At 33.8% G+C, this 19,390-nt stretch overlaps 1 protein-coding gene across 1 annotated transcript in view; it reads left to right on the forward strand.

The window, feature by feature from the left end:
• LRP1B (LDL receptor related protein 1B) overlaps positions 1 to 19,390 on the forward strand; it is a 2,131,860-nt gene that overhangs the window by 1,956,271 nt on the left and 156,199 nt on the right. Inside the window, exon 67 of the mRNA XM_066281034.1 lies at positions 16,186 to 16,302. Coding sequence (XP_066137131.1) covers positions 16,186 to 16,302 — 117 coding nt within the window. The remainder of the gene's footprint in view (positions 1 to 16,185; positions 16,303 to 19,390) is intronic.

Below are 19,390 nucleotides of genomic sequence, written 5' to 3' on the forward strand. Positions count from 1 at the left end.
AACTTTCTGGTCCCGCAGGAGTTCAGGACAGGGTTAGATTGCCGGCCAATCGACCTACAATTGCTTTGTCCAGATTTCGTTTGGACAGCAAAGAGGAATCGTCCAGGCAACTGGTACCCTGTCTCGGGTTTCGGCACCAAATGTTAGAATTCATGGGAGTTCGAAAAGGCCAGAGTAACAGGCTTGAAAGGAACTCTGCCGGGCTGACTTGAAAGGAGAGTTGCACCAGGCACAGCCTGGGACTTGGGTTTTAAGGGTTTGGGGGAGGGGGGTGAGAAGGGTCGTGGGGCATTAGCCCCTTGGCTGCTGGACCAAAAAGGGTCTTTTATGGAAGTTTGCCAGAAATTTTTTGGCTTGTGACATCAGACTTTGCTTTATGACTAGTTATCTGCTGCGAGCCCTGAGAGGAGACTCACTGGCAGGGTGAATGGAGTGACACCTAAGAGATAATACTAAAGATAATATTAATAGCACTAGACAGTTAAAAATATTTTTATTTTAATGAAATTGAATTTATACAGAAAATAAAATTTATTTTAAAGAAAATTTAGCAATATCAGAATCCTCAAAAACTAAAGTCACATCAAATGAGTGACAGAATGATATGTGTTTGTGCACATAAACATATACACATGTGTATATAATATACATGTATACATATGTATGTGTATATACACATATATATATCTGTGTATTAAGGTTCTATATTTTAGATCAAATTTAAACCATAAGACAGAAACACCAAAGAAGACAAAAAAGTTTTTTTAATGGTTTGCTATTAAATTTACCATCATGTTTTTTTCCTTCAATGTTTTTAACTAAATTATGTATTTCTAAAGCATATTAGATACATAAGTGATGTAGAATAGTTGCTCAAAAACAAAAATTAAAAAATATATATGATTCTGTTCTTAACGTGCCCCTCACACAATAACACAACTAAGATACTCAATTTATTATAAGCTAACAGAATTATTTTTTCTACAGAGATATTTAGCAGCAAATAATAAAAAGAAAGGGGAAAAACATTTTTTTATGTTTGAAAGCTTTTTCTCCAAGATTTCAAATAGACACAGTGTAAAATGCAATGACAAATATAACAATAGAACCATCTATAAATCCTAATTCTTACAAAAATCTGTCCTATAGCTCTCTTTCTCTCTCTCTCTGTCACTCACTCTCTCTTTCCCCCTCATAGTCTATCTGTTTTATTAAGGCAATGTAAAAATGTGATGAATATCACTAAAGGAGAGCTCTTTTAAAACAGATAAAGACACAATTGTAGAAAAAAGAATTTATATTGCAAATAGTATCTTTCTTATCCAAATTGGAAAAAACCTAAAACCTTCATAACAAATTTCAGAGAGCTATTTTGCAAATGTAAGGTATAGCAACATGGTATATTATATAATAATAAAAATTATTTGTATAGAATTTTTTCACCCTGGCCAGATAGCTTAGTTGGTTAGAGCATCATCCCAAAATGACAAAGTTGCAAGTTTGAACCTCAGTCAAGACATCTACGAGAATCATCCTATGAATGTATAAATATGTCAAACAACAAATTGATGTTTCTCTCTCTCTTTTTCCCTTCCTCTGTCTCTTTAAAATCAATCAATGAATTTAATTTTTTAATTATTAAAAAAATAATTTTTAATGACCTATGAAAATCATATTCTTATAATTTTTAGTACAAAGTTTTATTTATTTATTCTCCTAGAAAAACCTGAGGAGGTTTAGTTCCATGTTGAGTGGCTATGAGCTATTGGTTTGTACTTTTCTATATTACATTGTCTTAAATTTTCATAAAGAGTATACATTACTTATATAAATTCTTTTATTTTTGTTTATTTATTTATTTTTTAACTAAGAGGAAGATAAATAGACTTTTGCATGCATCCAGACCAGGATCCACCTGAAAACCCTATCTGGGGCCGATGCTTGTATCAACTGAGCTAATTTTAGCATCTAAGGCTGACCTGCTCAGACCAACAGAGCTTACCCTCAGTGCCTGGGGCCAATGCTGGAATCAATTGAGCCCCTGACTGTGGGAGGAGAGGAGATAAGGAGGAGAGGGGGAAGAGAAGCAGATGATCACTTCTCCTGTGTGTCCTAACTGGGAATTGAACCCAAGATCTTCACACACTGGGCTAACACTCTATTTGCTGTACCACTGGCCAGAGCCTATATAAATTTTTAAAATTTATAAAACACTATTTCCCAAGAAATATATAATATTGAAGCTAAAAATATTTTATAGAATTGATAATTAAAAATACATGCAGAAAATAAAAATAAAGCACATTTTTATTTAAAAGACTCCTGATATCTGTAACCTTTCAAAATTTTAGATGGGGAATGTGATTTTCCACAACATTTGTGTGTCTTAGAAGGCCCTAATACTTATGTGTGACCTTGAACAAGTTACCAATATTTAGTCTGCATTTAAAATTAATACAACATTTTACAAAGTTGTAGCAAAATCATTTATTCACTTAAAACAATAAGGTAATGAATATAAAGGACCTAAAGCACCACCTGTAATGTAGATATCTTAAATAAATATCACTTTTCTTTTTCCTAAGTTCATATAGCTTGTTGATGATAAAATTGGTATTATAATCCACTACTTAGAAACTTTAATTTACTATTTATTAATTTTACTTACTAAATGTTTATCTACTATTCATTTATTTACTATTATTACTATATGAGTAACTAGTTAATAATTATTAACACTATTATTTATTACTACTTACTGTTTATTATGCTAGTGTTCAGTTCTCTGCTACATGAATTACACATCAATTTTTAGCCCTCAAGAAATAGAAGATAAATCCTTACCTTAGGTTGCACATGAGTAAGAACCAGATTTAGGATTCAAATCATATTCTGTCTTTAATGTTCATGTTCTTCTCACTATACCTCACTGCTTTACACCAAATCAGAGTCTTATGTTTTCCATCCAAAACTGTGAAGTGAATTGGGGAATTATCTCATGGCTTTGACCAACAGGGTCTGACCAACTAGACAAATATAATCAACTGTATAGTCAAACATATTTTGATAGACCCACTTTTTAATTGCCTTAATTGCTTTTAATACAAAACATAAAATCAATACTTGAGAAAATATCAAAAATAAGTTTGTTTTTGTGTAAGCTAGATGCGAGAACATAAATGGAATTCCTAGAACATGAAAAACAAAATCTGTAACTGGGCCTTAAGAATGATTCTGAAAAGAGATTCCTTATCTATACCTCTTATTATGGAGATTTTGGTTCTTCTCATTTGTGTTTCACAAACAACTAATTTGTGAAGTCTATAGGCTATACTCAACATCCTTAGTCATTAGGGAAATGTCAATTAAATCACAATTGGATATCACCTTATGCCTGTTGAAATGGCCATTATCAAAAGGATAATCAATAACAAATGTTGGTGTGGGTGTGGAAAAAAGAGAACACTTGTACATGTTGGTGGGTATATAAACTGGTATAGCCAGTATAAAAAACTGTCTGCAGGATCCTCAAAAAACTAAAAATAGAACTATATAATTTAGCAGTTTCACTCTGGTAATATATTCAAAGGAAACAAATACTAAATTAAAAAGGTATCTACATTCCATTTTATAGCAGATTTAATTACAATAGTCAAAAAATAGAAATAACATGTGTCCATTGGTTAATGAATGCATAAAAATGTTGTGGTTTATGCACAATGTCATACAGTAAGTCTTTTTATTTAATATCCTCAATAGGTTATTGGCACTGCAGGGGAAAAAACGTATAACAAAGCCAATTTTACCACAGGCTAATTGACAGAAACAAGAGTTAAGTTCCTACACATTTCATCAACGTTGTCATGAAATTGCATTGAATGAAACAGTACTTAATGACCTGCTATAGTATTCAACCATAAAAAAAGGAAATCCTACCATTTGTGACAACATGGATGGATCTGAGGGCAGTATGATTTGTAAATAAATCAGATAAAGACAAATACTGTATGATCTCACTTATATGTGGAATCACATTTAAAAAAAGAACTCAACAACTAAACAAACAATAACAAAATCTCTCAAACTCATAGAAAAAATGATCATACTTGTTACTAAGAACAGAAGGTGGGAGAAAGGGAAACTGGAAGAAAGTGGTCAAAAGTTATAACTTTTAATTATAAGATAAATACATACCAGTAATGTACAACATGATGGCTATAGATAACACTACTGTGTGATTTATAGTGAAGTTGTTAACAGATGCAATCCTAAGACTTCTTACTACAAGAATTTATTGGTTTTTTTTCCTCTTTATTATATCTATATAAGAAGCTGTATGATAACTGAATCTATTTTGGTAGTCACTTCATAATATACATAAATCAAACCATCAGGCTGCACCTTAAAATTTATATAGTATACTTTAAAATTATTCAGTGATGTATGTCAATTATTTCTCAATAAGACTAAAATAATATGTTGAAAATAGAATTATGAATGGAATAGCAGAAGTTTGGCAGATGATATACAAAGTATATTGGCAAAAGATGACATAACTGCTTTCCCCCACTTCACACATACAAAGTCACAATACAAATATCTAAAAAAAGAAAAAAAGAAAGAAAAAACAAAATAACAAATTTATGTCAAATGTAATTGATGGCATTATAGGATATATCATATGACACTTTCTAAAACTGCATAATGCAAGTTCAAACATTTTTCCACTGAAAGTTAACATTGCATTGACATGCAATTTTTTAAAAATGTCATTATCAGAGCATCTAGAGAGCTAGCTTATTAGATTCACCTCTTTATAAAGAAGATACATCATTGATTTGTTTTATTTTATAAGTTTTTCTCTTTTCTATCTGGAAGAATACTATAAAAGTTAAAAATATAATAAAAATTCAAACACAAAACAGAGGTAGCAGAATACCATTGAGACAAGCTGTAGCTGGTATTGTTATTTTCAACCACTGGTGCATCTACATTCTCTTCCCACTTCCCCTAGAATAGCAATTTTCAACCAATGTGCTGCAAGAATTAAAAAATATGCAATACTTGATTATTTAGTCAGGAACACTGACCTCTTTTCCCTTAGAATGTCAAATTAAAAAGAAAAATGATAACAGCCAACACAATAGCCATCTGCTATTTAAGTGAATAAAAGTATTCCAATTTTTTTTTTTTTGGTCAGTTTGGCAACAAATATATTTTTAGTGTGCCACTGAATTTTAGTAATTAGTTTATATTTGCTCTGCATGAGATGAAAAAGGTTGAAAATTGTTGCCCTGGAAGAATAGGTTGCACACATAAGTGCTCATTGAGGAATATTCTACTGATTGATGTGAAGTAACATAAAATTAATTTTCTGATCCACCAAACACTTTACAATGCAAAGTAACATGCAGTGTTCAGATAATCAATATCACTAAAAGCTGCAATAGCATCTGTCATGTAGAGAATATACTAAAAAAAAAAATGTATTTATGCTATCACCCATGTTCATGGATGCCTGGGTTTGCAAATCACTTTTAAATAGACACTGATTCTGATTTTCTTGTGAAAAAAATCTTTATATTCCCCAGTTAATTATAAACAAATGAAATAGCCTAGGTATAGTAAATCAGCCTATACAGAAAAACATTAATATTAGAAGTCCACAAGATTTTTAATCAATAAAAATAGTATGGTATTTGCATTAGTTAAAACTCTTGTTTGTAAATGACAGAAATCAACAGAAACTAATAGTAAAATAAATTTTCTTCCTGGATTCCAAGAAGTAGACGGAGTTGACTTTGGACACAATATGGACTCAAGTATTCACACAGTCATAAGATCCCCGTAACCATTGTCTTCATTTCTAAGATCTTCCTTACTTTATTAGTTTCTTCTGAAATGAGTGTTTTCTATATATTTCTAAAAATGACCCAAAGCAACTTGTGGTTATAACACTTATATTTTCTAAAGGAAAGAAGTATTCTCGGTAATTATAGATATCATCTGAATGGTATTAATTAGCCTTGTTATATTATTGACATGGACTTATAAATTGCCTATCCCTATAAACAATTTTATTTCCTCCTTAGAAACTGAATCCTAAATCTTAGGTTGATAGATTGCTATACAGAATGGAATCGCATATCCGAGCTTCATTTGTAGCTAGGTGTCACCATGTGACTAAGTTCTGACCATTCAAATGTGAACAAAAGTATAATATGGAATTTCAAGAGAGAGGTTTAGCCCTGGCCAGTTGGCTCAGTGGTAGAACGTCGGCCCAGTGTGTGGCAGTCCTGGGTTTGATTCCTGGCCAGAGCACCTAGGAAAAGCGCCCATCTGCTTCTCCACCTTTCTCCTTTCCTTTCTCTCTATGTCTTTCTTCCTCTCCTGCAGCCAAGGCTCCATTACAGCAAAGCTGGTCTGGGCTCTGAGGATGGCTCCATAGCCTTTGCCTCAGGCAATAGAATGGCTCTGGTAGCAACAGAACAATGCCGTAGATGGGCAGAGCATCACCCCCTGGTGGGCATGCCAGGTGGATCCCAGTTGGGCATATGTGCGAGTCTGTCTCTCTGCCTCCCTGCTTCTCACTTCAGAAAAATACAAAAAATAAAAAATAAAAGGGAGCTCTAAGGAAATGTTTCTGAAGGTAAAGAGCTACTTCTTTTGCCTTTCTCCTCTTTCTCTTTTTGGCCTGCAAGGTGATGATTCAAAGTTAGTTGTCATTAAGAGGAGACAAAGAACAAGAACAATGGAAACTGAGGATGGTGGAGCAGAATGATAGTCTAGATTCCTAAGGGCATTACCTAACTATAGTGCAGTCCCTGAATTGCCCTACTCCATACATTTAATGTTAAATAGAATAATCATTTATCAGGTTTAAGCTATAAATGTTTTTTAACATGAATAACTTGGCTATCATGGACCAATTTTGGGGTAGTGAAAGAAACCTTCCTGAGTCATGTCCTCCCTTGTGACAGAGGTGATAGTAATCGAAGAGTAACAGCTTCACCAGGTGTGGGAATAATAGTTCAAAAGAAAAAAAAAGTCAACAACAATATTATGTATTTACTATGCTCTTGTCAGCCAAAAGGAATGAGCCAGTAAATTCTACCTACTATAGAAAATAAAGAAGTTATGTTCCTTTGTATCATCGTTGTTGAGAAATTTGTAACTGGTAAGGAGCTTTAGGACATTGTATATAGGTGTTCACTTTCATGTGATGCTTATAATGAACTCAGAGACATTGAGAGAAATTTAGAGTGAGGGATCAGAATTAAATGAGACTGATTTTAAAAAATAAATTTTACATAAAGAACAATACTCTGATAGTTAACAGATTGTTTCCTGCCCCCCCAAAGAAGAAAATGTTTTCTACAAAAGAAGGTACTCCAGTTTTAGCACCAGTTCTAATCCCGAACTTCTGACTTTTTGATGTCATAATCTGGAATGCAAAGAAATAAGGATCTGCCATGATGGAGACACATTGTTCTCATAGTTCTCTTTGCCTCAGTGTTTCTATGATATTTACTTCTTTTGTAGCAAAATCTGTTGCATGTTACCCATTGTTTGTAATCATCATGTTCCCTGAACTGGAAGATAAAGTGGTGAAAAGAACATTGGCAAGAACAAGACCTCATATTTCCAACATTTCTTAAACCTCAAGCTAAATTTTCTTCCTAAATTTGCCTTAAAATATATGTTCTAGACTCTGGCCAGTTTGCTCAGTGGTAGAATGTCAGCCCTGGGTGTGTGGTTGTCCTGGGTTTAATTTTTGATCAGGGGACACAGCAGAAGCACTCAACTGCTTCTCCACCCCTCCTCCTCTCACTTCTCTTTCTCTCTCTCTCTCTTCCCCTCCTGCAGCCATGGCTTGATTGGAGCAAGTTGACCCAGACAGTGAGAGTGGCTCCATGGCCTTCAGACACTAAGTAGAGTTAAGTAGCTGAGCAATGGAGCAATGGCCCAGATGAGCAGAGGATTGCCCCTTAGTGGGCTTGCCATCTGGATCCAGGTCAGGGCACATTCAGGAGTCTGTCTCTCTGCCTCACCTCCTCTCACTGAATATAAAAACAAATTAAATAAGTAAGTAAGTAAATAAGTAAATAAATAAAATTATTTTATATATTACATTATTAAAATTATAGCTAACAGAATTCTTTGACCACAAAATATAAATTTTCTATGCCACTCTTTTCTGATAAGTAGGTAGAAAAAAAACATAACAAATTTACAAGCAGTATTCTATTTTCTAAAATAATAACCAAAACATTAATTTATAGTGAAACAGTAGATAATTTTAATTTGGTGATATATCTATTGATTCATTAAAATATTACATTTTAGAATATTTTATATACAAAACATTTCTCTTCATATATATATATATATATACAGAAGAAGGATTATTTTGCATGTTCATGGAAGAATTGAGCATTTTTTCTAACATTAAAGTGCATTTATTTTTGCTTGTGCAACAGAGCTAACCAGGGACAGCATAAATGTGTTATATTTTAAAATCCTACATGTAACATATTTTAATTATTGAACATTACTGGAGACATGTTAGCAACATACATTGACATAGGTTATAATCAGGAGAAAAAAAGTGATACAGAAAGCCTAAAGTATCATTTAATTTACATATTAAAACCTCTGACACCTCCAGATAAAATGCAATTTTAGACAAAAATAATATAAACATTGTTTTATATTCTATATTATGGACTCATACTTTCTGTCTGGATCTATAAGAAAATACCGGTTTATTTGTATTGTTAGCATGCTACCTTCAACTTCAAATGTGCAGACTTTAGGAGAAACATGGTCAAATGTGCTTTTGTGTCAAAGAGACATCAGATGATTGATGAGGCAAAATGCATTTTATGTCTCATGAAATCCAGTGCTGTCACTGCTATTAAATCATCAACTCTGAAATAGAATACAAAAAATTGCACATAAGCAAACTGATACTACAAATGTCTATGATGCAATGAATACATGACAGCTTCAAATGACACATAAAGAAATCTCTGAATCTATCTATCTATCTATCTATCATCAATCTTCTATTTATCTATATAACATCTATCTATCTAGCTATGCTATTGATTATAGTTACCTTGGAGCATTTAAACTTTGAGGCCCAACTGATTTTTTGTATTTAAACAAATAATTATTTTTCAGTTTACCCTTCTGTTTTAAAAATACCTGAGCATTTAGTGACCAAATGAATATTACTTTATTATGGTATAATTGTTGAAATTATTGCCTCTTAAAGTTCTAAATGTAAACTAATTTTTTTATTTTTCTGAAGTGAGAAGCAGGTAGGCAGAGAGACAGACTCCTGCATGCGCCCAACCAGGGTCCACCCAGTAAGCCCACTAGGAGTCGATGCTCTGCCCATCTGGGACATTGCTCCATTGCAACTGGAGCCATTCTAACACCTGAGGCAGAGGCCATGGAGCCATCCTCAGAGCCCAGGCCATCTTTGCTCTAATGGAACCTTGGCTGTGGGAGGGGAAGAGAGAGATGGAGAGAAAGGAGAAGGGGAAGGGTGGAGAAGCAAATGGGTACTTCTCCAGTGTGCCCTAGCCAGGAATCAAACCAAGGACTTCCACATGCTGGGCTGATACTGTACCACTGAGCCAACTAGCCAGGGTGAAAATAATTTTAATTAAATATTTTTTATGGTTTTGACAATTTTATGCAATATGTAACAAACACCCAAAACAAGATCCCGAATTTCCATTTTCCAGAAACTTCCTTTACCCATCTTCTAGTCAACTTCTTTAACACTTCCTTTCATAAATACTAAGTTCTTTTTATCACCATATCCTATTATTATTTGTACATAGATATCATATACATAGATTAATATAATGTAATCTTTTGCTTTTGAATTTTTTATTTGCATAACACTAAGATATGTTCAAGTAGTGTGGTAAACATTTATTATATTTTTATACTTGAGTAGTTTTCATTTGTATAGCTATATTCTAATTTGGATTATTTTAGAAGTTGGTTATTATAAATAATTCTGCTATAGCCATTCTTGTACAAATTTATTTTTTAATTTTTTATTATTTTTCTTGGATGAAGACTTAGGTATAAAACTTCTGAGATATAGGGAAGATATGTTTACCTTTATAAAGAACCAGAATAAAATTCTGGAGGGAAGGGGGGAGGGCGTTAGGGGGGGAGGACAGGGAGGGATGTACTGGGGAACACGGGGGAGGGGAGGATGAATTCGGGGGGACACTAGAATCTATGTAAACACAATAAATTAAAAAAATAGATCCAGAATAGAATTCCATGGTCTCTATATTATCTTAAATATTTAGTATGGCTTTGTGTGTGCATGTGTGTGTGTGTGTGTGTGGTGTGTGTGTGTGTGTGTGAGAGAGAGAGAGAGAGAGAAAGAGAGAGAAAGAGAGAGAGAGAGAAACAGGAGAGAGAGAGAAACAGGAGAGAGAGAGAGAGAAACAGGAGGGAGAGAGATGAGAAGCATTAACTCATAGTTGCGGCACTTTATCTGTTTATTACTTGCTTCTCATAAGTGCTTTGACCAGGAGGCTCAAGCTGAGCCAGTGACCATTAGGCTCAAGCCAGTGACTATGAGACCATGTCCATGATCCAACGCTCAAGCTGGCAACCTCGTGCTTAAGCTGGGGAACCTGCACTCAAGTCAGCAACTCTGTAGTTTCAAACCCAAGACCTCAGCATCCCAGGTCAATGCTCCATCCATTGTGCTACTGGTAACAATAGTGTGGCCTTTTTGATTTGAACAATTCTGATATGTATGAACTGATATCTCATTTTGGTTTGAATTTGCATTACCTTGGTGATTGATAATTTTTAAAACTTTTACTTGCCGTTCAAATACCTTCTTTTGTATCTTTTCAAGACTTACACTTCTTAATGTATAAGATATGTAGAAATTTTTATCTATTCAAGATCTCAGTACTTTCCCAGATATGTATGTTGCAAATATTTTTTAAAAGTGTGCTGATTTCCTATTTATTTTCCTAAAGATATGTTTTAAAAATAAGATATAATTTTAAGTCCCACTTACCAATATTTCTATATTTTTAATGTTTTTGTGTTTGCTTATTTGAATCATTTTTTATAGTTTGAAAACTTTATATTGTGTTTCTTATCATCTCAGATAAATTTTTGTGTGTAGAGAATAATGAGTTAAGATTTATGTTTTTCATATGAATAGCCACTGGTTTTCGCAATATTTGCTAAGAAGAACATTTCCTTTCCACATTAAACTAACTTGGGGCCTTTTTGAAAATAATTTGACCACACATGTATATATCTGGTTTCATTTTGTTTAACACTGCATTCTTGTGATTATTGTAACTTTGTAGAACTCTTGAAATCACATACTGTTAATTCTCCAACTTTGTTCTTTTTTAGTATTGCATTTCAACCAAATTTTAGAATAATCAGTTTCTTCAAAAATAACTTGCTGAAATTTTGATAGGGTTTGCATTAATTTTATATTTTAATTTACAGAAATTTTTAATAATTCTGAGCTTTCTAATTGATGTACATGGTATATCACTGCATTTCCTGAGGCACCATTCAGTTTCTCTCAGCAATGTTTTATAGTATTCAGTATGAAGGTTTGATGAAAATTTCACTAGTTTAATTCATAGCTATTTGTCATTTTATTGATTTCATTGTAAAGGTGTTTTTAATTTTTATACTTGTTGTTAATAGTATATATAGAAATATGATTGAACATATACTGGCCTTGAATCCTATGGCCTTCCATAGGATTGTACTTCACTAAGTTTGAAGATTCCTTTGAATTTCTTTTGCTGTAAAGGGAAACTAAACTCTCCTCTCCCCCTCTTCCCAGTCCACTCTCCCCGTTCCTGCTCCCAAAGTGTCACCATACCAGAGTCTCTCCTCTCTTTTCAGAAATGTACGAAACACAGGCCCCCAAGCACTGCAGCATACACTGAGTTTAATTTTACACTTTTCCAGCCCCCACCTTTTGGGGAGGATCAAATTGTTATACTAATATCAACAATTAATGTGAAAACCTAATAAACTAAGAATATTAGTTTTTAAATACAGTATGTGCCACATAATGATGTTTTGATTAAAGACAGACAATATATACAATAGTTAGTCCCATAATATTATATATAATGGAGCTGAAATATTCCTATCACCTAGTGACATCATGGCCCTCATAATGTCATAGTGCAACATATTACTCATATATTTGTAGTGATGCTAGTGTGACAAATATACTGCTCAGTACATAATATGAAAGTATAACACATAATTATGTACAGCATATAAGTTCTTGGTTATGATAATGAACAACTATATTACTGGCTTATATTTATCAATATTATATTGTACTTTTAATCATTATTTTAGAGTTATAAAAAAAGTTTTATAAAAGAATATGCTGTATTATTCCAGCAGCTTCATGCATTCTTGTTTGCTACATCTCTTAAATGCATCACTTTCTATTGTGCTTGATTTTATCTTTTGTAGTTTTGTATAGTAATATACTGTATAGGCTATAGTGTAGGAGCTGTAGGCTATACCATATAGCCTAGGTGTGTAGTAGGTTATACCAGTGTTTTTCAACTGTTGGTCCAAGGACCAGTGCCAGTCTGATAGAAATTTTGCACTGGTCATGAAAGAGTTAACCACTCTGATGTTATAGGAAGACTGTAGAGTCTATACTCATTGGGAAGCTGAAAACCACTGGGCTATATTATCTATGTTTGTGTAAGCATGCTCTATGATGTTCATACGGTGACAAAATCAGCTAATAAAAATTCTCAGAACATATATCCACCATTAAATGGTACATGATTGTGCTATATTTTCTTTCTTTATATTTATAACACCAAAAGTAAAATAATACATTTTCCAATGCTATTTGACAATATGAATTAAAAGAAAAATCTTCATATTATAAAAAGTTTTTATTAATTACTCTAGAGTATTATAATGTGGGATTACATATATTTTGTTCTGCAATTAGTTTTATGGGCCAATGATTTTCAATCTTGCCTGTTCATTGGAATTACCAAGTAGCTTTAATAAAAATACAAATATTGGGCTTCAACCCAAAAAGTTTGATTTTACTGATGTGAGATATTGATTGGCAAGGGATTTTTTTTTAAGTTCCCCAGGAGATTTTGATGTGTAGCTAATTTGAGAACTACTGTTTTAGACCCAGCTCATGCATTTTTCTGTTAAAATATTATATATATATATGTGTGTATATATATATAATCATATATCTCTTAAAAATTTTAGAGAGCTAGTTTATATATTTCTATTTATAATTTTAATAAATTATGTCTGCATCCAAAAACTAAAAAACTTGAAACCATAAAATATGAAACACTTTATATAAGGCAATTAAACTTTCCATTTTACTGTTTCTGAATGTCCCAAATGAACATCTTAGAAACAAATTGTGACTTATTCTTGCTAAGAAATAATTGCATATCTCTTTCAAACACAAAATACTATACAAATATTTAAACAGAAAAATACAAAGAGGACTTAGAGAGGAGAAACTCAAAAACATTGATTGTATAGACACTAAAACCAGCTGTTAACTTTTGGAGTCATGGGGAATTCCTTGAGGCCAGTGTTGTAATACTAGATCACTTGATGTGTTTGGTCAAGTCTGATATATATGTGTTTTTTTTTTCTTTGAGAGAGAATGAGAGAAAGATTTTTATACACACACACACACACAGGGAGAGAGAGAAATGAAAAACATCAACTCATATTTGCTCCACTTTAGTTGTTCATTGATTAATTTCTCATATGTGCCTTGATGGGGGACTCCAGCTGAGCCAAGACCTTGGGCTCAAACCAGCAACCTTTGAGCTCAAGCCAGCAACCATGGGATCATGCCCATGATCCCATGCTCAAGCCAGTAACCCCATACTCAAGCTGGTAAACTTGTACTCAAACTGGTGAATTTGGGGTTTCAAACCTGGGTCCTCAGCACCATTATTTAAATTCTATCCATCCTAACACATTTCTTGATTGTCTAAGATGTGCAGAATGTGACATTACAACTTCTAAAGATTTAAGCCAATTTTAAAATCTAAAGGTAAGTATGACACAGCCCAAAATGATATATTACTAAACATAGCACTCAACACAGTGAAACACATTAGACCCTGAGTAATCATAGGCAGGCAGGAAGGAAGAAAGAAAAGAAAGAAAGGAGGGAAGGTAAGTGGACGGAAATCAGAGATTCTATCTATCATTTATTATCTTTTTAGTAGAAAAATGCACTTGAAATCTATCATGAGAATTTCTACAGAAATAAAAAATGTTTCTGAAGTGTGATCTGTATATAAATTCCTCCTTTGCTATTTAATACCTTAGTAAGATTGGAAAAGTAACTTAAACTCTAAGACTTACATTTCTCATGTATTTAAATGCATGTAATAATACTTAAGGATGTTATGAAGACTGACTGTGATCATGTTTATGGAAATGCTTAACTAAAAAGTAGACTGAGTTCTCAATAGATGTTTATTATTCATTTTCATAATTATATCTAAATCACTTTTGCTTTTATAACCATATTTGAAACTGAATTTTATAAGATGCTTTTTTAAGTAAAGTATATCAACCATCACCAAAGAACTTAACTTCTTTTAGTTAATTCAGTACTAGTCTGAATTACTAAACACTTTACTGTTCACTTCTAATATGGTTGAGAATAAGAAGTCAATATCAGTATATGAAAGGAAAATAAATTTATACTAATTTGTAAGCTGACATGTATAAATTTATTATTTTTATGTTAGTGAATTTATATTATTTTGTTGCTTTCGACCTTTGATTCTCAGTGTGTTTCATAGACCCACGATTGTATTACCACTGAGAACTTGTTAGAAATTCAGTCTTCTCAATCACAATTTCTGTTTTAGCAAGTTCCCAGTGGTTTATAAGCATGCAGTTTAAAGTTCAAGAAGCACTCTTTTAGACAATATACAACTAGACATTACTTAAAGAAATTTTTAAAAAATGTATGACCTAAATATTAAATACATTCTTACTACATGCATTCTGATTCTAGAAGGATATAGACTTGTAAAGAGCACTACATCAGGAATAAAAGCACACTTTTTTTATATTGGCTGTGCCATTTAATAGTAGTGAAATTTCATCAACTTCATCAACTTCTAAGAATCTCTGTTTTGTCATTTGTAAACTGAAGAGCTAGTTAATACCTCTCCTGGAACTCAGTAGGATTGTTTAGAGGCTCAAGTGAGATGACTCTTTATCAAGGTTTATACACATTATGCACTATTATAATTTATGAATTTAGAGCAGCTAACTATAAGTAGGTTATAAATAAAGCTCCTTAAAAAGAAAGACAAGATCGTCGGCCTGGCGTGCAGAGGACCTGGGTTCGATTCCCGGCCAGGGCACACAGGAGAAGTGCCCATTTGCTTCTCCACCCCCGCCCTCCTTCCTCTTTGTCTCTCTCTTCCTCTCCCGCAGCCAAGGCTCCATTGGAGCAAAGATGGCCCGGGCGCTGGGGATGGCTCCTTGGCCTCTGCCCCAGGCGCTAGAGTGGCTCTGGTCGCGGCAGAGTGACGCCTCGGAGGGGCAGAGCATTGTCCCCTGGTGGGCAGAGCGGTGCCCCTGGTGGGCGTGCCGGGTGGATCCCGGTCGGGCGCGCATGCGGGAGTCTGTCTGACTGTCTCTCCCTGTTTCCAGCTTCATAAAAATACAAAAAAAAAAAAAAAAAGAAAGACAAGATGATAACTTCAGGATTTGATTGGTAATAACTTAGTTTTGCTCCTGTATAGTATAAATAGAAGTGGCTTAAGGAGGGACTGTTCTAAAAAAGAAGTTTTGGAAAATTTAGGTTTTTTTTTTTAATTACTTGATTTGTGTTGGCTTGTATGGATGGTCCAATCAATTGCTTTGTAATTAGCTTATGATAAAAACATAACCAATGACAACATGAAACAAGACAGAAAGATGAATTTTATTCAGTATTTTCCTTCAATTTTCATAGAAAATGTTTCTTAGTAATTTAATTAGGGTCTGAGGAAACATCATATGCCCTGAATTCAGCATGGCAGTGAGAAGATTGTGAGAGATGTTTTCATGGAAGTCAACAATGAAAATTCTGGTTTTTTTTTCCTATTACAGATAAAAAAACTTGTGGCCCTCATGAATTCCAGTGTAAAAACAACAACTGTATTCCAGATCACTGGCGATGTGATAGCCAAAATGACTGCAGTGATAATTCAGATGAAGAAAACTGTAGTAAGTAACATTTTCTTGAGAACGTTGAAAGCTTACTGCCTATTCAGTATGGAAGATACCAATTTTTAGTTCAGTTAAGGTATGAATATAAACCTATCTGTTCTGCAGCTCAAATTTTTATACATATATTCACATTTGGACAAGAATATTCAGACTAAATTGGCCTGAATCTCAAATGGTAGAAATACTAAAATGCTCATCCTGGGAGTTATTTTCTGATAGTTATCCGAATTGGTATAAAAGTATCATGATGTTTAATGCAACCCATTAGTATGCAATGAATGAAGCCCTTGATACTTCATTCAAAGAGCTGAATGATATGAAGACAGTACAAACCACATCATTCTTTAGTGGATGGTGATCATTTCATTTTATTCTTAAATTCTTTTACACTATAAATTCACCAATGAGTTTCTTTCAGTGAAATATCATTTATTCTCTCCAGAGTAGTGAACACCATATTTATTCAGGATGCTTTACTCTGAAAATAGAATAACACTATTATCATTGTCTGCTTCATGCACTTTTAGGTAATTCACTCAAAAATAATAATTATCTGCCTGGCCAGGCAGTGACACTGTAGAAAGAGCATTGGCCTGGGAAGCAGAGGACCCAAGATCAAAACTCGGAGGTCACCAGCTTAAGGGTGGGCTCACCAGTTTGAGCACAAGATTACTGGCTTGAAAAGGGGATCATAGACATGACCCCATCTTCTCTGGCTTGAAATTCAGGGTCGCTGGCTTGAACCCAAGGTCACTGGCTTGAATAGGGTTCACTGGTTCAGCTGGAGCTCCCAGTCAAGGCACATATGAGAAAGCAATCAATGAACAACTAAGGTGCTGTAACTATGCATTGATGCTTCTAATCTCTCTCCCTTCCTGTCTGTATTTCCCTGTCTGTCTTTCTCTCTGCCCTTTGCTAAAAATAAATAAATACATATCTAAAAAATTTATTTTCTAAAAAGTATGGGATTATGTAAAATGGTGATAGTGTTTTTATATTCTAGCATTAATTTTTGAATATATTTCTTACTGGGACTTTCTTACACTAGTATTTAAACAAAGACAGCTATATAAGTTTGTTTAAAATAAGATAATTAATTTGTTTATTAAATATTTATATTCTACTACTTCCAAAAGGGATTTGATGATAAAAATAATGTCTACTTTTATAAAAAGGACTAAGAATATTCATTTCCCAACACAGTAGATAAAATAGGAATTCTTAAATTAAAGCATAATGTTTTATTATATAATAGCATAAAATTAGTAGAGTCACAGCCATAATAAAACTATTGGATATTCATTTGCAGAATATCAACTAATCTTTTGAATTACTTTCAAAACTTAGTCTGACTAGTGTTTGAGAATCAGGTACATTAAATATAAAATCTGAATTATTATGATTACATTATACTTTGAATACAGAAATCTTAATTGCTTCCTCTCCACATAAGTATCTCCCAACTAATCATACTCTTTAGAAAGTAAAAAAAAAAAAAAAAAAAAAAAAAAAAAAAAATTGCAAAAGTCATTAGAGTGTTCTAGGTTCTCTAATTTATAATTTGAAAAAAACTTTAAATATCAGTTTCTTAAATTCTGTCCAGTGAAATAAAAATCTAATCTGCTGAGTTTGGTAGAAAAAGAGCAAATACAGAGAAAATTATGTACATACTTTTTATTTTGTTTATTTGTATTTCAGAGCTTAAATATACAGATAACTATCTAGCTTAGTTTGAGATACATTTAGTGTTAATTATCTATACTTGACTGAGGGATATTGAAAGCAAGAGATGGAAGTTTACACCTTGGAAAACCCTCTATTCAAGTGATAATTGAAATTGTGTGAGATTTTAGGTTACTGCTATAATAAGAAAATGAGGCCCTGGCTGCTGGCTCAGTGGATAGAGCATCACCTTGGCATATGGACGTTCTGGGTTAAATTTCCAGTCAGGACACACAGGAGAAATGATCGTTTGCTTCTCTCTCCCTCCCTCTCCCTCCTCTCTCCTTCTTCTCCTCCCACAGCCAGTGGCTTGATTGGTTCAAGCGTGGCACAGGGCGCTAAGGATAACTTGGTTGGTCTGAGCATGTGAGGTTCAAGTGCACATCTGTCCCAATGGGGGTCGCTAAGTGGATCCCAGTCTGAGTGCATGCAGGAGTCTGCCTCACTATCTCCCCTCCTCTCACCAAAAAAAAAAAAGAAAGAAAAAGAAAAAAGAAAAGAAAATAAGAAGAATGAAGATTTGAGATAGACTGCTTTTGAGTCAGCTGGGGCTTTCTAAGTAGTTGAGTATCATTTTGCTGACATCTCAAAGTCAGCCTTTAATACAATAAAGCAAGGAGAAGCAATACTACCTGCCACTTGTCACCTGAAAACTTTGGGGTAAATCGTAGCCGCAGAACCTTTAAGAAAAAGCAAAGGAAGTGGCTGTAGTATCAAGCAATGCAATTTAAAAGACCCAGACATGTGCTACTCTTTTTTAGGTCCTTTTCATTTTGATCTTGTAGCCTAAGACAAGTAATATTGATGAATTTTTAGAGGAGAAATGACAGTAAACAATAATGAAACTTATTAGAATGGTGACATGAAACCTGGCCAGATTGTGGTGCAGTGGATAGAGCATTGGACTGGGATGCAGAAGACCCAGGTTCAAAATCCTGAGGTTGACGGCTTGCGTGCGGGCTCACCTGCTTGAGTGTGAGGTCACTGATTTGAGTGTGGGATAATAGACATGACCCGTGGTTGCTGGCTTGAGCCTAAAGGTTGCTGTCTTGAAGTCCAAGATCTCTGGCTGGAGCCCAAGGTCACTGATTTGAGCAAGGGATCAGGCACTTTGCTATAGCCCTTTGTCCCCACCCCTCAGTCAAGGCACGTAGGAGAAAGCAATCAATGAACAACTAAGGAACCACAATGAAGAATTGATACTTCTCATCTCTCTCCCTTCCTGTTTCTATCCCTGTCTCTCTCTCTGTCTTTCTCTCTGTCTCTGTCACACGCAAAAAAGAATAGTGAGATGGAAGAAAAGAAAGCATGCACAGGACAAGTATCAGAGTTGAGAACATGTTAAATAAGTAAGATTATGTAA

This window comes from Saccopteryx bilineata, chromosome 5 (genome assembly GCF_036850765.1).
Source record: "Saccopteryx bilineata isolate mSacBil1 chromosome 5, mSacBil1_pri_phased_curated, whole genome shotgun sequence".
NCBI classification, from domain to species: domain Eukaryota; kingdom Metazoa; phylum Chordata; class Mammalia; order Chiroptera; family Emballonuridae; genus Saccopteryx; species Saccopteryx bilineata.